The 24,091-nt window shown below is 37.8% G+C and overlaps 1 protein-coding gene across 2 annotated transcripts in view; it reads right to left on the reverse strand.

Annotated features, from left to right (window-relative positions):
- The window catches only part of LOC307123536 (adhesion G protein-coupled receptor E5-like), a 224,242-nt gene that overhangs the window by 14,948 nt on the left and 185,203 nt on the right, over window positions 1–24,091 (reverse strand). The window contains exon 2 of one of the 2 annotated variants that reach the window (XM_079812092.1): window positions 3,504–3,587. The exons of the other annotated variant lie outside the window; for it this stretch is intronic. Within the exon in view, the coding sequence (XP_079668218.1) occupies window positions 3,504–3,587 (84 nt within the window). The remainder of the gene's footprint in view (window positions 1–3,503; window positions 3,588–24,091) is intronic. 2 annotated transcript variants of the gene reach the window in all.

The raw sequence follows: 24,091 nt of genomic DNA on the forward strand, positions 1-24,091 counted from the left end.
GTGTGTGTTTGTCCAGAAATCATGAAAATAAAAGAAACTTAGCTCACACCTTTAGACACTTTAGACAACTTAGCATCTGTAATTCACACATCTTTGGATCGTGAGAGAATCGTTTAGATTTTGATATTTATGTTTCAGTTGAAGTCACCATTGTGGTGGGAAGCGTTTGCTTTAGTTGGGATCTTGGTCCCCGTATTTGTGTTAGCTTTTCTTTGGCTGCTGTGACTGTGTGTGTGTGTGAGAAACACAATAGTTGTGGCTGAGAAAGCAAAGATAAAGTGACTTCAGGTGTTGTCAGCTCCTTGTTGATGACTAAATCATCAGAAGACAAGAATCTGATGTTGTGCTTTTGAGTTTTGTGATCCTGTTTGCCAAATAATCATTTGTTTATAGCCTCAATAACCTTGTGAATCCACTGTATCGGGACTAATAGCAATAAAATGATCACTTATCCTGAAAAATGATTAAACAGAATGTGCACATTGTTTTGAAAAACATTTCAAATAGTCACACACAGAAATCAAGATTTTGCATATGATTCACAACAACGGTGACAATCAAAACAAAAATAAGCTTCATGCTGCAATGCATGATGGGTAGCTTCATAGTACAAAACTCAAACTTGATTTTCACCGTTACTGTGAAGCGTAGGCATAATCTTGATGTATGTGTGTGACCATGTGAAATATTTGCTCAAAACGTTGTTTGCACAGGTTTTATCTTTCAGAATAAATGATCATTTTAATACTATTTGTGCCAATACAGGCGATTCACAAGGTTATAGCGGCTATTAACAAATGACTATTGTTCCAAAAAAGCACACAAAACTCAAAACACAACATTAGCTGCTAGCTTTCTGATGATTTAGTCATCAACAAGGAGCTGACAACACCTGATGTCACTTTATCTTTGCTTTCTCAGCCACAACTATTGTGTTTCACACACACAGTTACAGCAGCCAAAGAAAAGCTAACACAAATACGGGGACCAAGAGCCCAACTAAAGCAAACGCTTCCCACCACAATGGTGACTTCAAATTAACCATAAACATCAACATCTAAAGCTCTGTTAATTCTCAGTAAGAGCTTCTGTAGACGTCTGACAGAAATAGTCAAAGTGTGTCTTATGTCTGTGATTAAGGGCAGCACCCGTGTCTCAGTGGGAAACACTGTCTCCTCACAGCAAGAAGATCCTGGATTGAATCCCACGATTCTCTCACGATTCAAAGATGTGTGAATTACAGATGCTAAGTTGTCTAAAGTGTCTAAAGGTGTGAGCTAAGTTTCTTTTATTTTCATGATTTCTGGACAAACACACTGTCTGTGAGTTGCTTTGCAATTACAAATGGAAAATATGTCCACAATTTGAACTAGTTTTTAACCTTGAGGTTCCATGAACGTCTATATCGGACGTGCAGAACACGTCAAAAACAGACGTCATAAAAACTTTCATTCTGGCTCCTCAGTGGACGTCTTTTCAACGTACGACTCTAGGGGCAAAGACATTGAAAAGACGTCTTTTGGACATAACTTTGCTCAGTGGGCTGTGTCTTCATTGTATTGATGATCAAAGACTCTACTAGTTATCCAGACTCACAAATCATTCAGATAAATCAGCTGACCAACTCCCTCTAATTTACATTCATTCTGAATTATTGAACAGCTCCTTTGAGAGTGTTCTTATATTGTTAAGATAGTATTCTTAGCTGGTGCCCCGTATCAAAAAGGGGGAGGGGTCATCTGATACCCTCATAACCACATCTTCAGTGACTAGTGATCTAAAAATCACTGACGTCATCGGTGAATTGAGTAATAATCACTACAGAGGGAAAAGTAGCGTTTATAGGCTACTTCCAGTTTGCGAAAGCTACCTTTGAAGTTGTTGGACTTGCTATCGCTGACTGTGCATACACAGTAAAATCCCCAGTGTTAAATTAACACTTCTCAGAGCACATATGGTCCCACTCTACAGAGTGTTAAAGTAACACTGAATCAGTGTTAAAGTTAATGAGATAATTGAGAGATGAATTAAGTGATGATTGGCCATTAGTGATGAACACCTGATGATAATGAGTAGAATCACTGAAGGAAAGAGAAAAAGAAAACACAAGAACTACGACTGACTATAAAAAAGTCAGTACACACATTACTAACCAGACTGACTTTATTTCTGTTAGACGTCTACAGAAGCTGATTCTGAACCTAATTCTGAATTTCATTTGATCTGATTTTGATAGTTAACATCAGGTGTTCATCATTAATGCATAATCATCACTTAATTAATCACTTAACTATCTTATTAACTCCAACACTGATTTAGTTTTACAATTAACAGTCTGTAGTGTGCACATTTAATCTGGGCTAATCCATGTGGAGCCTACATGGCTGTGCTGACTGGAAAATGTCTCGCTAGTGGGACGGTGACAGTTAAGGGGTTAAGGGGTTAACAGAGCTTTAGATGTTAATGTTTTGTTTACAATTCAGTCACCATTATTCTGATCAGTGTTTGCTTTAGTTGGGAAGTTTGACTCTTGACTTTTTAACATTAGTTTTTCTCTGGCTCATGTAACTGTGTTTGTTATGGCAAAAACTGAAAGAGAAATTGTGTTCAGATAATGTCAGCTATTTGATGATGATAAAGATATGATCATCATGCAGTGTTTGATTCACTTCATACAAAACTAGTCTATAGCTCCCAGAATGCATTGTGGCATTAAACACATCACCATTGTTGAGATTCTCATGCTGATTATTGATGTCTGAGTGAGTCTAATCGATGCTGGAGATCAAAATGTTAAGTGGAGAATGTACAATTACAGGCTTGCTGTAATTAATAATACAAAATGATGTGTCAAAAGATTAGATTCTGGATGACATCAGTGAAATAGATCACTCTATGATGATTAAATCTTTATCATCAAGTAAGACAATATTATCTGATCACATTTTCTCTTGCTTTTTTTGCCATAACAAACACAGACAGAAAAAAACTAATGTTAGAAAGTCAAGAGTCAAACAACCCAACTAAAGTAAACACTAAACTATTATTTTTAATAAAACATCAACATCTAAACCTCTGTTAATTCTCAATAAGAGCTTCTGTAGACGTCTGACAGAAATAAAGTCAGTCTGGTTAGTAATGTGTGAAGCTGGTAATGCTGTTTGTGGAGTTGTTTAATCCTCCTCTGCTGAGATCTTCAGAGATTTAATGTGCTGCCACACATTTTACCCTTTTTTACGATATATATATATATATATATATTTTTTTTTTTTTTTTTCTTTTTTACAGTGCGGTGGTTATTCCAACCAAAAATCAACGTCTGCCCAACGTTGGAGCTTGACGTCAAACAAACGTTGGGTTTAGACGTCAACCCGATTTTCATTTTCAACCAAAATATGACGTCTGACTGACGTCACATTGACATGATGTGCCTGCTGGGAAGTAACACTTTTTATGTTATGTTTACGTTTTTTTTTTTTTCACACTGTGGTACAACAGCTTACCTGTGTATCTTGGATGTTTATCAAGATCCATCTTCCTCCAGTCTTCCATCGTGAACCCACTTGTTTCTTGATCATCTCCTGACTCTAAAGGATATTTTAAAAATGGTCATATTTCTCACCACAAATCTTTTCTTTTCACAAAGCTTTCTGATTAAGTCAAGTCAGTTTCATTAATGTAGTGCTGAATCATCTGAAACCTAGCATAATTTAAAAATACAACTATTAATGTGTCACAAATTGTAGTTTTAAGACTTTTAAGACTTTGTTTAAAGCTCAAATCTGTGATTTATTTATAAAGAGAGTATCTATTTGAACATGCAATCTGGCGTTTTCGGAGTTGTGAGATCCAGTCGATCACCGGGCGCTCAGCACTAGTTAACCCCAGCGAGAGCAGCCTTTCCTCGGTTAGTCCTTCTGACGTTTGCCGCTAGCTCTGATGTCTCTGTAGTGGTTAAACATAAGATATAATTCATCTTGTGTAGATCTAACAATCTTTGGTCTCATGGATCTATAATTTGTTCCCTGGCAAATTGTTTTGGCTGAGGGCAAAGTGAAGTTTCATAACTTTATATTTTTAGGATATTTAACTTTACAGAGTTGTAGCCTATACTAGAGCTGACGTTGTATGTTTGACTGAATTGTTTGCTTTATTTATTGTATAGCTTCTTATACTTTTATAATAGCTATTATTGATCAAACCCTTGCAACTGATCCAGAATGCAGCGGCGAGGGTGGTCTTTAGTGAGCCGAAGAGAGCACACGTGACGCTTCTCTGAGAGAAACCGAACGGTATTTATGCAATTCATTTCACCTCATATCAGACGAATGCTTTAGCTCTCCAGACTGCCATCACTTCCCGTAGGTGAGGTCAAAATTCCAGCCTGGTCACAGAAACCGATCGTTTCGTGTCTTAAGACATCAATGTGTCGTCACGAGCCGCAGGGTTTAATTTGAAGTTGTCTTTCCATGTTTTTTTTACTCTAATAGAATTAGTCTCCATTGACAAGCATTATATGAGTGACACACAGCAACGGTTGGAGTTAAAAATCTTCATTTGTGTTCTACTGAAGAAACGAAGACACCTATCTTGGATGCCTATGGGGCAGGGGTCTCCACACTCGGTCCTGGAGGGCCGCTGTCCTGCAGAGTTTAGCTCCAACCTCAAATAAACACACCTGAACCTGCTAATCAGTGTCTTACAAGGCCCTAGTTCAGGCATGGGCAACTCCAGTCCTCGAGGGCCACTGTCCTGCAGAGTTTAGCTCCAACCCTAATCAAACAGGTGAACCAGCTAATCAATGTCTCCTGGATTGCTACACCAGGGGTTTTCAAACCTGTCCTGGAGGACCCCCAGCACTGCACATTTTGTATGTCTCCCTCATCTAACACACCTGATTCAACTCATGAGCTCATTATTAGAGACTGCAAGACCTGAAGTGGGTGTGTCAAATATGGGAGACATACAAAATGTGCAGGGCAGGGGGTCCTCCAGGACAGGTTTGAAAACCACTGTACTACACAATAAAATCCCCAGTGTTAAATTAACACTGCTCAGAGCACATATGGTCCCACTCTACAGAGTGTTAAAGTAACACTGAATCAGTGTTAAAGTTAATGAGATAATTAAGAGATTAATTAAGTGATGATTGACCATTAGTAATGAACACCTGATGATAATGAGCAGAATCACTGAAGAAAAGAGAAAAAAGAAAAACACAAAAACTACGACTGACTATAAAAAAAGACATTCAATCTCTGAGGATCTCAGCAGAGGAGGATTAAACAACTCCACAAACAGCATTACCAGCTTCACACATTACAAACCAGACTGACTTTATTTCTGTCAGACGTCTACAGAAGCCTTATTGAGAATGAACAGATTTTTTGTTTGATTTTGTTTAGAAAATTGTTAGTTCTTAATGTGACCATCATGGTGAATAGTGTTTTCTTTAGTTGGGCAGTTTGGTGACTTTTTAATATTCGTGTTTCTCTGGCTGCTGTAACTGAGTTTGTTATGGCAAGAAAAGCAAGAGGAAACACAATCAGATGCTGTCGGCTGCCCGATGATGAAAATATGATCATTGTGTAGTAATTCAATTAATTGATTTTATATGAGTTTATATGAATTTATTTTAGTATGAGCAATATACCATTAACTTTTTTTTATTGTGATTCTAGAAATGATCGAGCAGGGTTTTAATCAGAAGAGCTGAATTTGTTTTGAAATGGATTGTACACAAATCACTTCTAACTCCTGCGAGTGTAACTCACGCACACACATCAAGAATAAGCCTATGAATCTCAACAATGGTGACATGCTTCATGCCACAATGCATTCTGGGAGCCATAGATGAGTTTTGCGTGACGTACCCAGAATTAATTGCGGCATGAAGCATGTCACCATTGTTGAGATTCATAGGCTGATTCTTGATGTCTATGTGTGAGTAAAACTCGTAGGAGTTAGCAGTGCTTATTATGTGATGTGTTATTAAACTGGAGTACAAAACTTATGTACACATTTTTTGATAACCATTTAGTTTATGTGAAGTAAACACTGCTGGATCTTCTGCTGTAGAGTCACAAGGCTACTATAATCAATGACTCTCAGGAGAACAGCAAATAAGGCACTATATGATGATAACAATGTATCATCAACAACAAGCCAACATCATCTGTCATCAACTTGTCATCATGAATTTTCTTTTGCTGTTCTCAGCGTAATAAACAGTTACAGCAACCATAGAAAAAAAATGCTGACAAGTCAAGGGTCAAGACCCCAACTAAAGCAACACTAATCACCATAATGGTAACTTCAAACAACTTTTATTTTCAATAAAACATCAACATCTAAACCTCAATAAGAGCTTCTGTAGACATCTGACAGAAATAAAGTCAGTCTGGTTAGTAATGTGTGAAGCTGGTAATGCTGATTGTGGAGTTGTTTAATCCTCCTCTGCTGAGATCTTCAGAGATTTAATGTCTTTTTTATAGTCAGTCGTAGTTCTTGTGTTTTTCTTTTTTTCTCTTTTCTTCAGTGATTTTGCTCATTATCATCAGGTGTTCATCACTAATAGCCAATAATCACTTAATTAATCTCTCAATTATCTCATTAACTTTAACACTGATTCAGTGTTACTTTAACACTCTGTAGAGTGGGACCATATGTGCTCTGAGCAGTGTTAATTTAACACTGGGGATTTTACTGTGTAGAAGGCTACAGGCAGGTGAGTTTTATCAGGGTTGGAGCTAAACTCTGCAGGACAGTGGCCCTCGAGGACTGGAGTTGCCCACCCCTGCCCTAGTTAGACATTGATTAGCTGATTCAGGTGTGTTTAATTGGGGTTGGAGCTAAACTCTGCAGGACAGCGGCCCTCCAGGACCGAGTGTGGAGACCCCTGACTTATTGCAAGCCCTAGAACAGGCATGGGCAACTCCAGTCCTCGAGGGCCACTGTCCTGCAGAGTTTAGCTCCAACCCTAATCAAACACACCTGAACCAGCTAATCAGTGTCTCCTGGATTACTACACAATAAAATCCCCAGTGTTAAATTAACACTGCTCAGAGCACATATGGTCCCACTCTACAGAGTGTTAAAGTAACACTGAATCAGTGTTAAAGTTAATGAGATAATTAAGAGATTAATTAAGTGATGATTGACCATTAGTGGTGAACACCTGATGATAATGAGCAGAATCACTGAAGAAAAGAGAAAAAAGAAAAACACAAAAACTACGACTGACTATAAAAAAAGACATTAAATCTCTGAGGATCTCAACAGAGGAGAATTAAACAACAGCATTACCAGCTTCACACATTACAAACCAGACTGACTTTATTTCTGTCAGACGTCTACAGAAGCTCTTATTGAGAATTAACAGATTATTTGTTTGATTTTGTTTAGAAAATTGTTAGTTCTTAATGTGACCATCATGGTGAATAGTGTTTTCTTTAGTTGGGCAGTTTGGTGACTTTTTAATATTCGTGTTTCTCTGGCTGCTGTAACTGAGTTTGTTATGGCAAGAAAAGCAAGAGTAAACACAATCAGATGCTGTCGGCTGCCCGATGATGAAAATATGATCATTGTGTAATAATTCAATTAATTTAGTTTATATGAATTTATTTTAGTATGAGCAATATACCATTAACTTTTTTTTATTGTGATTCTAGAAAAGATCCAGCATGGTTTTAATCAGAAGAGCTGAATTCGTTTTGAAATAGATCGTACACTAATCACTTCTAACTCCTGCGAGTGTAACTCACACACACACACATCAAGAATAAGCCTATGAATCTCAACAATGGTGACATGCTTCATGCCACAATGCATTCTGGGAGCCATAGATGAGTTTTGCGTGACGTACCCAGAATTAATTGCGGCATGAAGCATGTCACCATTGTTGAGATTCATAGGCTGATTCTTGATGTCTATGTGTGAGTATAACTCGCAGGAGTTAGAAGTGCTTATTATGTGATGTGTTATTAAACTGGAGTACAAAACTTATGTACACATTTTTTGATAACCATTTAGTTTATGTGAAGTAAACACTGCTGGATCTTCTGCTGTAGAGTCACAAGGCTACTATAATCAATGACTCTCAGGAGATCAGCAAATAAGGCACTATATGATGATAACAACTGCATCATCAACAACAAGCCAACATCATCTGTCATCAACTTGTCATCATGAATTTTCTCTTGCTGTTCTCACCGTAATAAACAGTTACAGCAGCCAGAGAAAAAAAATTCTGACAAGTCAAGGGTCAAGAGCCCAACTAAAGCAAACACTAACCACCATGATGGTGACTTCAAACAACTTTTATTTTCAATAAAACATCAACATCTAAACCTCAATAAGAGCTTCTGTAGACGTCTGACATAAATAAAGTCAGTCTGGTTAGTAATGTGTGAAGCTGGTAATGCTGTTTGTGGAGTTGTTTAATCCTCCTCTGCTGAGATCTTCAGAGATTTAATGTCTTTTTAATTGTCAGTTGTAGTTCTTGTGTTTTTCTTTTTTCTCTTTTCTTCAGTGATTTTGCTCATTATCATCAGGTGTCATCACTAATGGTCAAGCATCACTTAATTAATTTCTTAATTATCTCATTAACTTTAACACTGATTCAGTGTTACTTTAACACTCTGTAGAGTGGGACCATATGTGCTCTGAGCAGTGTTAATTTAACACTGGGGATTTTACTCTGCAGCGGCGGAACAGCTCACGGCTTGCCCCAAACAAACCCAAGTCTGCGCACTCACCAGAGCCAAACGGTGCAGCTTTATCCGAGTCAGCAGAGATCCAGAGGATTCTGAAAGAACTTCTCGCAAGGGAGACAAGAAGGACAGGCCAGACACCTTATGACTGAGACTAAGACCGGCACCCAACATCCTTCCTGACTGCCCTCCGACTGAACCAAGCACTGTGCACCAACCACAGTCCAAAGAACCAGAGACTTCATCACCAAGTGACAGCGTCACCCAACCAGCTCAGCTGACAGCTGCACTTCCTGAACAATCGAACTCTGAAATCCCAAAATGTGAGTTAAATGTGCAGTCATACAGCCAAAATGAGATCCAACTTGAACAGATAGCTCCCATCCAGCTAACGATGGGCCTAATGAGTCTGGTACACCCAGTGTACATCTAACCAATAGACACATACCCCCTTTCTCGTCGGCAAAGATCTGCTAGATCGTTTTGAGCCCCTACTAGACTTCAAACAGCTAAAGATTTGGGCTCAAGTGCGAGAACCTCTGCCTCTCCAGCCACCCAGATCACCTGAGCCAGACTGTCAGGTCACAGAGGTCACGAGAAATCTTGCAACCAGCCGTGAGAACACTGTCTCAGCACCAGAGCAAAGTTCAAGTTCGCAACTCTGCACTTTTCAACTCACCATAGACTCTGACTTTCACTGCCCCAAGGTCATGACCGACCTCCAGCTGAATGATGTAGCAACTACAGACATCATACTCGCACTATGGGCAGACAACTCAGCCATCAGTCTAGCACTGTTCAAAGCCCTCATGGAAGTAACATTCAATGTTCCATCTGCAAGTAAGCTTACCCGCTGCCCGTTGGACTCCTGCCTAACAACCATGGTAACTGTCAAGGGCACCTGCACTTTGAACTTGAAATGGAATGATCAGTGCCTCACACACTACATCCTGGTCCTTCAAGATCCACTGCATAATGTCTACATAGAAGCAGACCCCTTGATTCGCCGCAAGGCTCATGTGGACTTTACCAATGAGGTAGTGTGAGCCCCACTGACATCACAGCCCCCTGTGGTTCCTATCAATCCTGAAAACCTCCTGTCAGGCCAGAATATTCCAGGAGTCTGTACTTTAAAAACCAACAGGATACTGCAGCACCAGCTGTCTTTCACCTCCTGCAACCGACAGCGTACTTTCACAAGGTGCCCACTCGGCTATGCCAACTCACCAGCCGAGTTCAACATCTTCCGGAACAAAGCATGCCCAGACACCAGAATGAGAGGCAACCTCATCTGTGAAGATTACGTTCTCATGAAGAGCACAACGCTCTTCGGAAGAAGGACAGCCCATTCGTCTGGACAGAAGCTCAAGCAAATGCCATGAATGAACTGAAACAACATCTGTGCATAGCTCAATGTCTTGCTCACCCTGACACACAACAGGAGTTTCACGTGAAAGCTGGACATTTCTTCCACCAGAGAGCAGATGCTCTGACTGTGAAAAGGCTCTACTCTGCACAGCATGGGCCTTTCAGTGATTCTCCGACTACATCAGAGCACAAAAGGTTATTGTAGAGACATTCCAACAGCCTGTAATGTCCTCAACAGCCAACGCATCCGAGATGGCGTTGTTACCAATTCACATGGTTGAGGACCCTTCAGGGCCGCAATGTTGAAGCACGTTATGCCCAGAATCCCAAGTCTGCACTGGGAAACGACTCGGCTACCTGCCAAAACTGTTCTGATGACACACCAGCGGTGATGCTGGACACAGAGGAACCCCAACAACAGACCTGTCACAGGTACTTTGAAAAGAATGGGTGTCAAGGACTGCCCACCACCTACGTCGGTGGATGCCCTTGCAACCAAGAGGGCATCCTAAAAGCAGGTGCGGGCATACTATGGCTGAAACCAGCCTTGCCCTCCACAGCACTGGACCTCCACAGCCAGACACCATTTCACATGCCACCTTCCAGGTTGGAAACAAAATGGCTTCAAGAAAGCAGTCAAACGCCAACACCTGTTCCAAGCGTGCACAGTAAAATCCCCAGTGTTAAATTAACACTGCTCAGAGCACATATGGTCCCACTCTACAGAGTGTTAAAATAACACTGAATCAGTGTTAACGTTAATGAGATAATTAAGAGCTTAATTAAGTGATGATTGACCATTAGTGATGACACCTGATGATAATGAGCAGTATCACTGAAGAAAAGAGAAAAACACAAGACTGACTATAAAAAAGACATTAAATCTCTGAAGATCTCAGCAGAGGAGGATTAAACAACTCCACAAACAGCATCACCAGCTTCACACAACACTAACCAGACTGACTTTATTTCTGTCAGACGTCTACAGAAGCTATTATTGAGAATTAACAGATTTTTTGTTTGATTTTGTTTTGAAAATCGTTAGTTTTTAATGTGACCATCATGGTGATCAGTGTTTTCTTTAGTTGGGCAGTTTGATGACTTTTTAGTTAGTGTTTCTCTGGCTGCTGTAACTGAGTTTACTATGGCAAGAAAAGCAAAAGTAAACACAATCAGATGCTGTCGGCTACTCAGTGATCATTATGTAGTGATTTAATTAATAGATCTTATAACTGAGTATGAATAATATACTATTCACTTTTTTTATTGTGATTCTAGAAAAGTGCCAGCACGGTTTAAATCAGAAAAAGAGTAAATTTTGAAACAGATTGTCCACTAAGCACTTCTAACTCCTGTGACATTGACTCACTCACAGACATCAAGAATCAGCCTATGAATCTCAACAATGGTGACATGCTTCATGCATTCTTGGAGCCATATATGAGTTTTGCTTAATGCACCCAGAATGCATTGCGGCATGAAGCATGTCACCATTGTTGAGATTCATAGGCAGATTCTTGATGTCTGTGTGTGAGTAAAACTCGCAGGAGTTAAAAGTGCTTATTGTGTAATGTGTTATTTAACTGGAGTACAAAATGTATGTACAAACTATATGATAATAGTTTAATTTTTCTGATGAAATCAGTGCTGGATCTTCTGCTCTAGAGTCAGAAGGCTACTATAATCAATGACTCTTAAGACATCAGCAAATAAGGCCAGAATATGATGATAACAACTGTATCATACAAAACAAGAATCAAGTTTCTCTTGCCGTGCTCACCGTAACAAAAAGTTGGAGCAGCCAGAGAATAAAAATATTTAACATCACAAGGGTCATGAGCCCAACTAAAGTAAACACTAATCACCATGATGGTGACAAAACTATTATTTTCAATAAAACATCAACATCTAAACCTCAATAAGAGCTTCTGTAGACGTATAACAGACATAAAGTAAATCTGGTTAGTAGTGTGTGAAGCTGGTAATGCTGATTGTGGAGTTGTTTAATCCTCCTCTGCTGAGATCTTCAGAGATTTAATGTCTTTTTAATAGTCAGTCGTAGTTCTTGTGTTCTTTTTCTCTTTTCTTCAATGATTCTACTCATTATCATCAGGTGTTCACCACTAATGGTCAATCATTCTTCACTTTGTCTGTGTGTGATTAGTACTCGTAGGAATTAGAAGTGCTTATTGTGTGATGTATTGAATATTATGAAGTATTTCATTAAACATATTTGTTGTCATTTCAATTAATATTTGTTTATAGCTCTGGAAAAAATTAAGAGACCACTTAAAATTGATTTCGTAATGTTAAGTGGTCTCCTAATTTTTTCCAGAGCTGAATATATTTGTTTATTTATATATTTATATTTTATTCAGCTTCCATCAGAGCTGCTCAGATGGATTCTTCTAGATGTGGTGTATGAAGAAGGAGATGGAGCCTTTCTCACTCTGTCAGTAGTGTGCAGAAAGTTCAACGACATTGTCAGCCTTCAAAGTTTTAGAAGAAAAGCTCACTTTGCCTGGCTGGACAGTATGTATATTTATTACTTTTATTAAATGAACATTAAATGAATATTTATTTTTTCAATATTTAGATAGTTTATTGCAATAATTTATTGTGTAGGTATTGTTGACTGGAAGTCTGTCAGTCCAGATGAGAGGAAGATGTACAGAGTGGAGTTTGAGCTCACCAGGTGTGATGGCTGTGGGTGCATCTACAAAAACACCACTGGATACTGTGGCAATGGAAAGAAGGGGATCTGCAGAGCTTTCTATTCAGACAGAGATTTTGATGGATTCTGTTCTATGGACTGCTACTACAGCATGAATGAATGGATGGATGGATGGATGGATGGATGGATGAAAAAAGAGATTTGTGTGGGGTCTTTCTTTCTTTCTTTCTTTCTTTCTTTCTTTCTTTCTTTCTTTCTTTCTTTCTTTCTTTCTTTCTTTCTTTCTTTCTTTCTTTCTTTCTTTCTTTCTTTCTACTTTTGACTTTTGAACCCAAGCTTGAAAATTAAGTTGATTTAAAAACTGAATTGAAAACTGAATAAATGTTTTAGTGGATAAAGCTGTCTGTGTGTTGCTAAATGTATTAATGTCACTCAACGGAAGGTTACTAAACAATTATCTTTTTTTTTTATCAACCATATAATTTGTCTCAGAATCAGACAAAATTGTTTTTAGGGTAACGCTTAACAAGGTTTTGAGCAATACATTTGATACAGTACACTCTAAAAAGAGATGTGTTAAAAAACAACACACTGAGTGTGTTGATGGTATTTTGACACATGTTGTGTAGATATAACACACAATGTGTGTTAAATGTTACTCTGGATGAACAGCAGTGGGTGTTTTGGCAGCCAATCACATCATGCCTCTTTTTCAATGTCTTTTTCAAATGTTTTCTCCGCTTTTCACTTGTTATCACTGACCAGACTGACTTTATTTCTGTCAGACAGAAGCTCTTATTGAGATGAACAGGATTTGTGTTGATGATTCAGTGAATGTTTCATCTGAAGTCTCCAGAATTGTGATTAGTGGCTCCTTTATTTGAGCTCTTGACCCTTGACTCTTTCACATCAGTTTTTCTCTGTTTGCTGTGACTGTGTGTTTATTATGCACACTTGAAGCAGCAGAAATTACCATGAGAAAACGATGATCAGAAGATAATGTTATCATTGCATACATTTGCTGAGCATTTGCTGCTGAGTGTTTGATATCTGAAACTTTACTGTAAAAAATATTTTGCGCTGTTAATAATTATTTTATAATATTGTTGTCATTTTCTGCCCATTTGTTTTTAGATACACAGAACACATAGGATGTTCTAGTCTATAGTGTCACACAGTCACACACACATATCAAGAATCAGCTCATGAATCTCAATAATGGTAACAAACCAAAAGCTTCATCCCGCAATGCATTCTGGGAGTCACCATAGTACAAAACTCATCCATGACTCCCAGCATGCACTGCAGGATGAAGCGTTTGTCACCATTGTTGCGATTCATGAGCTGATTCTTGATGTGTGTGTTTGACGAGTATCTGCTGCAGCTCTAAACTTCCTGAAAACATTGAATTTGTATTTTTTTAAGAATTCATTCTGCACTGCTGGACATCATAGACCAGGGGTGTCCAATCCTGCTCCTGGAGGGCCACTGTCCTGCAGAGTTTAGCTTCAACCCCAATTAAACACACCTGAACCAGCTAATCAAGGTCTTACTAGGCATACTAGAAACTTCCAGACGGGTGTTGAGGCAAGTAAGAGCTAAACTCTGCAGGACAGTGGCCCTCCAGGACCGACTTTGGACAGCCCTGTCATAGACTAACTTCACAAAACTTTTATAGCTAACAGCACATACATAAAGTAAATGCATACCATCCATTTAATCATAAACTGGATCAGATCTTGAGAATATGACTTGATCAAGAAACTTCTGATCATATTTTCTTTCATGCCATAACAAACATATTTGATTAAAAGGCAGTTACAGCAGAAAGAGGAGAATTAAAAGACAAGTAAAGGGTCAAGAGCTCAAATAAAGGAGCCACTGATCACGATTCTGGTGACTTCAGATGAAACATTCAATGAACCATCAACATCTAAACCTCTGTTCATCTCAATAAGAGCTGGTGTGTGTAGATTCATGATGTCTAAAACATCCAGGTAATACAATAAACAGTCAAACACTCTTTATTAAACGTCAATGGACTAAACACAAGTTAACAATACGTGTCAGTGTTCATCCAAACACGAAGTAACATGTAACACACATCTGACACACGTTGTGTAACTATAACACATTATTGTGTAAAAGGTTTCAACACACTTCTGTGTAAGAGGAATAACACATTAGTTGAGTTACAGGTAACACAGAGATGTGTTAAAGAAAACGACACAGGTTGTGTGTTAAATTTTACGCAACATGTGTTGTCCCTGAGCACACACACTACATGTGTTAACATCTACACAACATGTGTTAAAATCTACACAACATGTGTTGTCCCTGAGCACACACACTACATGTGTTAAAATCTACACAACATGTGTTGTCCCTGAGCACACACACTACATGTGTTAACATCTACACAACATGTGTTAAAATCTACACAACATGTGTTGTCCCTGAGCACACACACTACATGTGTTAAAATCTACACAACATGTGTTGTCCCTGAGCACACACACTACATGTGTTAAAATCTACACAACATGTGTTAAAATCTACACAACATGTGTTGTCCCTGAGCACACACACTACATGTGTTAAAATCTACACAACATGTGTTGTCCCTGAGAACACACACACACAATATGTGTTAAAATCTACACAACTTGTGTTGTCCCTGAGCACACACACAATATGTGTTAAAATCTACACAACATGTGTTGTCCCTGAGCACACACACTACATGTGTTAAAATCTACACAAAATGTGTTGTCCCTGAGCACACACACTACATGTGTTAAAACTGACACAACATGTGTCAATTTTTAACACATCTGGTTGTGTTGTTCTCAACACATCATGTTATAAAGCACCGACACACACCATCATTGTGCATTGTATGCAGTGTTTATGTTCGCAAACAAACAGGCCTGAGTAAATAAAAGTTATTTATATAGAAAATTTTATCAGTTGCTACATTTTAATTTAATTCAAAGCGCAAACTCTGTCAACTGTTATCTCTTCATGATCTTTTCTCAAAAGCGGCATCGATGTGGTGTTGAAGTGTGAATAATTGAGTTTATAGAGTCATAGAGTTTGAAACATTGTACTTTGTGTGCACATGCGTTCTGTACTCGACTATTGATTAAATGCTTAATAATTTAGTTTCACTTTATTTTTAAAATTACATCTGAGTATGTGATTACCTGACACAATTAGTGTGTTAAAATGACTTACACATTTATCGTGTTAAATTTGACACAACATGTGTTGTCCCTGAGCACACTCACTACATGTGTTAAAACTAACACAATATGTGTCATTTTTAACACATCTCTTTTTAGAGTGTAGCCTATTTATTAATCTTTGTTGGTATAAGGTAAAACAAATACAGCTGTTCATGTTCAGTAAATTATTTTAATGTGAATTAGTACGTTGAATTTAACATTAACAAAGAATATTTTTTTCATCATTAATTTTGATGGTTAATGAACTTTGACCCAAACTCGCTTTGATGACGTCAGTAATCTGCGCCATATGATGACGTCAGTAATCCGCGCCATGCAGAAGTTCCGATTGTACTGTTGAAAGTGTATATATATATATATATATATATATATATATATATATATATATATATATATATATATATATATATATATATATATATATATATACATATATATATATATATATATATATATATAAAAAAAATGTAAATATTCTTCATATCATTAACGTTGTTTTTATTTGAAAAGAATGGAATTTGTTTTAATGGAATTTGGTTTGATTTATTGCTTCCTTTTAAGAGTATAAGAACAGACAGCTTTCGCGACCAATGAGAAACCGTCTGGCATGCCCCCTACCGTCCGGCACGCCCCTTACCGTCCGACCAATGAGAAACCGGCCGGCCGGCACGCCCATTACTCCAAGCTGCAGTTACCCATACTTGCTTAAATCTTAAACATTAGTTTTTTTCTTTGGCTGCTTTAACTTAATGTTTATAAAGCATATTTATTATGGTAAGAAATTCTAAGAGAAAATGTGATTAGGTAATATTTGCTTTATTACACACTGTGGTACAACAGCTTACCTGTATTGTCCATGAACCCAATTGTTTCTGGATCGTCTTCTGGCACTAAAATACATTTTACAAATTTTTCACCCCAAATCTTCTTTTCACAAAGCTTTCTGATTAAGTCAAGTCAGTTTCATTAATGTAGTGCTGAATCATCTGGTATCATTACCTCAGGGCATTTTTCATTGAGCAGGTGTACGCCATGCTCTTTATTAATATTAAATCTTCTAATTCTTGTTTTCACTCAATGACAATCCTACCTGTTGATTCATGTGTGTTGGGCACAAGAGTGGTATGGAGGATGAAACCTGCAAAAACAATAAACACTGATTCAAATAAAACTATTTTCATTAAAACAGAAATTACAGAAATAAAGTCAGTCTGGTTAGTAATGTGTAAAGCTGGTAATGCTGTTTGTGGAGTTGTTTAATCCTCCTTTGCTGAGATCTTCAGAGATTTAATGTCTTCTTTTATCTTCATCTAAAGCCCAGTATACACTACAAGACTGAAAGATTGCCATCGTGAATCGGTGGTCCTGTGTCTTACAGTGAACGGTTCAAAGGCGGCCGTTTTCACAATCTTTCGACCAAAGATAGTCAATGACAGTGTCAGAAATTCAGCATGATCCTCTCACAGTGTGTTTGCTGCTACGGCCTACGTCTACTGACCAGCCAATAAAAGTGCAACATGATATCAACACGGCATGACGCTAAAACGTAAAAGTGCATATACCTCAAGCTCTTTTCCTTTCCTTTTTCGCCTCGTCCTCTTTTTGTCGGCAAACACCAAAACTAAAAAACTTCAAAATCAAAACTTCTCTGTTCTCTCCACTGGCTCCCAGTTCGTTACCGTATTGATTTTAAAATTTTAATGTTTGCCTTTAAAGCTCTTAATGGCCTTGCGCCACCTTATTTATCAGAGATTTTAAGTGTTTACCGTCCAAACAGAGCCCTCCGGTCGGCTGACCAGATGAGGCTAGTTGTTCCGAGGTCCCGGTACAAGCAGTGGGGCGATCGTTCATTTGCTTTTGCTGCTCCTAAACTTTGGAACACTTTACCTGTTGACCTGCGTATTCTTACAGACCTGGCCCTGTTCAAGTCCAGGTTAAAAACGCATTTATTTAGATTAGCCTTTAACATACTGTAGCACTGTGTCACTTTGAATTTTTTATTTGTATTTTTGTGTAACTGTTCCTTTGGTTATTGCTTAATGTATTAATACATTATATTGTAGATGCTCTTCTGTTTTAAATGTAAAGCACCATGGTCCTCCTTCTGGTTGTTGGAAGGTGCTATACAAATAAACTTTGATTGATTGATTGATTGATTGATTGATTGATTGATTGATTGATTGATTGATTGATTGATTGATTGATTGATTGATTGATTGATTGATTGATTGATTGATTGATTGATTGATTGATTGATTGATTGATTGATTGATTGATTGAAAACTACAACTGGCAAAGTGTGATTCATCAAGGTCTTTTTGTTTACCACTGGCGAATCCCGATAAGGTTTTATTCTTCTATAGAAACTTGCATTGTAGCCTAAGAGTCAATAGGTTTCATCATCAGTCTACAGTCTACAGTCTACATACATAAGTTTATAGTCGTACCCAAGTTTATAGATCCATGTCGCACAGTGTGATTTGCAAGGATCTTATAGGATTACTTAAAGGGGTACTTCACCGCTGGAAAGATGAATGTGTATTTAAATTGGGTAACTTATGTAGTAGAAATGTGAAATTATTTTAGAAGTTGGTGCCTTCTAGACTGAGCAGTCCTTCCAGAAAAATGCCGTTTTTTTTTGTGATTGTTGCGGGCAAAAATCCTTGATTATGCGGCACCTTTTCTTAAAAAATGCAATGGAAAATGCAGGATATTTATGCAATTTTATGCAATAAAATTGCTGGAACTTGCAAAAACTGCGGTTTGATGAAAAAGAGAAAAAATCACATAAAGTGCTGGGAATATTATTAAGTTCTCACTTGTTTTATTGAAGACCTTAATAAACACATGACTCAAATTTACAAAACATTGAGTCAAATTGAGTTACAAAAATTGAGTCAAGTTCTGTAGCTTTACAAAAGGAATATGCTACAACTTCTGAAAAAATTAATTAATAACTTTTACAGAGGTAGCTTTACAAAACAGACATTTGAGTTCTTCCAATGCACAAAGTCCAATCTCTTAAAGGGTTAGTTCACCCAAAAATGAAAATTCTGTCATTAATGACATGAATGGACTTCCCCTCATGTCGTTGGACACCCGTCAGACCTCCGTTCATCTTCAGACACAGATGAAGATATTTTAGTGTAAATCCGATGGCTCAGAAAGGCCTCCATTGGCTCAATGCACTTTACACTCTCAAGACCCTTAAAAGACACTAAAGACGTCATTACAAAGTCCATCTCACTACAGTGGTTCTACAATAACTTCATGAAGCGACCAGAAGAGTTTTTGAGCTAAAACCTAAATAATGACTTATATAGTGTTGACCGATTTCCAAAAACAGCATACTGGCCAATGAGCTGAATGAGTCACTGGACCCTTGCTGGATCCTCTTCAATTTGCCTACAGAGCAAACAAGTCTGTGGATGATGCAGTCAACATGAGACTGCATTATATCCTGCAACACCTCGACAGACCTGGGACTTATGCAAGGATCTTATTTGTGAACTTCAGTTCGGCCTTCGGACTGCAGAAAGGATTATTGGTGCCCCTCTGCCAACCCTCCAGGACCTGTACTCTTCCAGAGTGAGGAAGAGAGCAGGGAAAATCATCACAGACTCCGATCAGCCTGGACACTGCCTGTTTTAACTGTTACTGTTTCACCGATATCTATGGTTTCACCACGGGGTTTGCAGCTTTTCGATGACATTCCCGTCGGATAATTACGTCACTTCAAAACGTTCCCATGGCAATAGGGAGAAATGGTGTGAAGTAAACAAACATTTTTCAACTTTCTGCTAATATATATGACTTTTTTGCAACGAAAATGCGGAGATTATGAAATCATGCTAGCCCCGCATATTTTGCATGCGGAAATAGGCAATTTACACGGCGAAAGTGCGGCGTATTTGAAAAAATGCGGCCCCCGCATAAATATGCAGACTTTGGCTGATTATGCATTAAATCATGCGATCGCATAATCGCGTTTTTCTGGAGGGACTGACTGAGAAAAGCCAGAAAATTTATTTTTGGCTCATATGGATGAAAGACAACAACTCCCAGAATGCACTTGCTTCGCTGCCCTAGGAGGTCACTCCCACCGGTTACGTCACTTTCCCATCGCGGCAGTCAGACGCGGTCAGTCAGACGTTGGATTTTCGGTTGAAAATGAAAATTGGTTTGAAGTCTAAATCCAACATTTGTTTGACGTCAAGCTCCAACGTTGGGCAGACGTTGAATTTTGGTTGGAATAAACACCCCCTAAACCCCCTTATTACCAGCTTCACTTATTATAACCAGATTTACTTTATTTCTGTCATCTACAGATCCATGCATCTACAGAAGTTCTTATGGAGAATTAACAGAGGTTTATATGTTAATGTTTTGGTGACAATTCAGTCACCATTATATTGATCAGTGTTTGCTTTAGTTGGGCAGTTTGACTCTTGACCTTTTAATAATATTTTTTCTCTTGATGCTGTAACTACAAGATAAATTGTGTTCAGATGATGTTATCTATTTGATGATGATAAAAATATGATCATCATGCAGTGTTTGACTCCCTGATCATATTATTAATTACTCATTATTAATTGTAATAGTCTTTTAAAGATTTAATGTGCTGCCATACTTCACCCTTTTTTTGTTCTTCAAAAGTTTTTTGTGGTTTGTTTTTGTTTTATATTAGTGCGGCGCTTAGCCCAACCAAAATCCAACGTCTGTCTGACATTGGAGCTTGACGTCAAACAAACGTTGGGTTTAGACGTCAACCCAATTTTCATTTTCAACCAATATATAACGTCTGACTGACGTTGGATTAGTTGGAGTCCAACGTCTTTCTGACGTCACATTGACATCCCTGAGGCAAGGGATTTTTTTAAGAGTGTTGCAGCAAACGTCTTTACCACCACCCTTACCTAAGTGTTTATAGTAAGCATTTCACAATGGTTTCTGGCAATACAGAAACAGAATATAACGCAGACCAAACGTTTGCTACAACCGCAGCTACACCAAAATATTTGAGTTATGGAGAATGATAACATTACAGAAAACAAACTCACTGAGGACGAACAGGCCCTTCTTTTAAAAGAATACGGTAAAAGAAAAAAACACTTTCAAAAGACGATATAATCCATCAGTCACTCATGTGCACAAGGTGAAAGCCTGGCAGGAGATAACGGAAAAAATCAAGAAATCTTGCTGTCAAGCTCACAGTAGAAGAAGTCTTGAAAAAGTATGAAAACGTAGTTGTGAGCTCAAGAAAAGAAATTCACAACTATAAAATCTGGAAAAAACGGTGAGTTACATTCTGGCTAAATTGACTTACATGAATGGATATAAATAAAGTAGCACGCTTGGTTTAATACAGTTAAACAAGTGTTTTATTGTGTAAAGGAGGAGGGCCACCGCCACAAGATTGGTACAAGACATATTAGGAAAGGATTCTCAGACTCTAGTCGGTATTGCTGGTGTGCCTCAAAGCATCTCGGGAAGCAGGTAAAATAACGCAGATGAGCCCTAACGCATTTCGTAAAATGTCTTTTGCTTTCAACGATGGTCATGAGGTAAAAATTAAGAGTTTGGGTATTGTGCTATAATAATAATTATAAATCTTTTTTTTTTCAGCCTACCCACTCCAAACTTGGAAAAAATTCCTGGAGCGACAAGCCCCACTCCCATGTGAATACATATCAATTTTCAGTCAAGCAATGAATAAATACATGAGTTAATTTACTGACAACAATAGGAAACATGAATTAATGAGTAAAAGAATGAATAAAAGTAAACATCACAATAAATGAATAAAAGTCAACAACACATGAAACAATGCTTTTATTCAAACGTATTGTTCTAACAACCATCACGCATTTACAGGCGGTGAACCCCACATCTGCTGCCATCTCAACACAGCTGTGCCAGTTCTGCGGCTTTATATTGATGAAGCAGTTGACCACCGTGAACCCCTTCGCCTGTCCTAGCCGTCCCTCCTGTCCCTCCTGAACCCCACAACCTTGAAGCAAGAGTGGGAGAACATGTGCGGGACAATCTCTGACTGCTGATGTGTCTCCAAACATCTGTGTGCCTGCTCTCCATCAGCATGACTACTTAAAACGTTTTACAAATCATGTCAGCATCCCATTTCTTGCCATTATTAATGTAATATTTTTACAATGACATGCTATTTGTATTGTAGCTTTATCACTTTTGTGGTGTAGTGGGCTAAACGCTGAACTGATAAGCAGAAGGTTTCTGCTTCGATCTTCAGCCGTCACACCAGTGTGTCCTTGAGCGAGGCTCATCCACAGAAGCTCTGCAGCAAATGCACAGACATCAAGAATCAGAAAAGTGCTGAAATAACTCTGTTTGAAAATAAAATAAAATACAACTTAAGATTTAAATTTTAAAAAATTATACGTTGGATTTACTTAATTAAATAATGTCAACAAGGTTCCACGTAATTGGGTTATGTTGAATTTAATTAACATTGTTTATTTCAGTAACCTCACGTTTTTTATCTAAGGTTAATTAACAATGCCATTTAGTTAAATCAGGTTAACATTCTTAATTTTGTCCAAAACTATTCAATTTAATTATTCTAAAGTGAATATAAAAAATAAAACAAGTAATCAAGTTTAATTATTTTTATTTAATGAAATACTATTTTTACAACATTTACAAACCCTTTTACAAGGTCTTATTGGCTAGCCAGTAGATGGTTTTGTTACATCCATGTCATGCCCAAATTTGTTGTTTTTTATTATTAAAACTACTTTAATTGTTATTAGCAGGTCCTCACCCCATGCTCTACACTTCACCACAATGTTAACCACCAAAACACTAACATAACAAAAAAATTCAAATACCAAACATTAAAGGATTAGTTCACTTTTAAATAAACTTTTGCAGATAATTTACTCACCCCCATGTCATCCAAGATGTCCATGTCTTTCATTCTGCAGTCGAAAAGAAATGAAGGTTTTGGATGAAAACAGTCCAGGGTTTTTCTCCATGTAATGGACTTCAATGGGCTCCAAACGGTGCAAGGTCCAAATGACAGTTTCAGTGCAGCTTCAAAGGGCTTTAAATGACACCAGACGATGAATAAGGGTCTTATCTAGCCAAACCATCAGTTTCTGCGAGAAACCAAGCAGTATTTATGCTATTATTTTACCTCTTAACAGAGGAACGCGATCGTCTCTGAGCTCCGCCATAACTTCTGGAGAGTGAGGTCAAATTAGATTGTGGTTATAGATATATCGATAGTAGATGCCTCATTCTAACTGATCCATGCAGTCGCTAATGAGGCATCTACGTATACATCTATGACCACGATCAAATTTGATTGAAATAATATTTCAAAATGAAAACATCAACTTATGTCAAAGAGTTACGGTTTTAAGTCAGTTTAACGTGAATCAATTACATTTGAACCAGAAACCTGATATAATTCAGTTAAATCAAGATGAATTTCTTAAAGTGAACAGCATCATAAAATAATTTTTTTAGTATACCCACTGAGCAAAGTTATGTCCAAAAGACATCTTTTCAATGTCTTTGCCCCTAGAGGCGTACGTTGAAAAGACGTCCACTGAGGAGCCAGAATGAAAGTATTTATGACGTCTGTTTTTGACGTGTTCTGCACGTCCGATATAGACGTTCATGGAACCTCAAGGTTAAAAACTAGTAATGTGCTCATTGTGGACATATTTTCCACTTGTAATTGCAAAGCAACTCACAGACAGTGTGTGTTTGTCCAGAAATCATGACAATTAAAGAAACTTAGCTCACACCTTTAGACACTTTAGACAACTTAGCATCTGTAATTCACACATCTTTACACTGTAAAAAAATGCTGTGAAAAACGGCGAAATTTTGACAGTAAAATGCTGTTTTCCATTAAAACAGTAATATACCGTAGAAAACAATGCATTCTGGGTAATATTTGTAATTTTCGAGAAAATAGCCAACAGGAATATACCGTGAATTAACAGTGCTCAAAGTCGACACTCAGAGGCTGTGCTCCAAATCACGCCCTATAAACTCATTCACTATTCCCTACACTAGTTTACTGATAGTGAGCAAAAATA

The sequence above is a fragment of the Gobio gobio genome (assembly GCF_949357685.1).
Source record: "Gobio gobio genome assembly, chromosome: 3".
Taxonomy (NCBI): Eukaryota; Metazoa; Chordata; class Actinopteri; order Cypriniformes; family Gobionidae; genus Gobio; species Gobio gobio.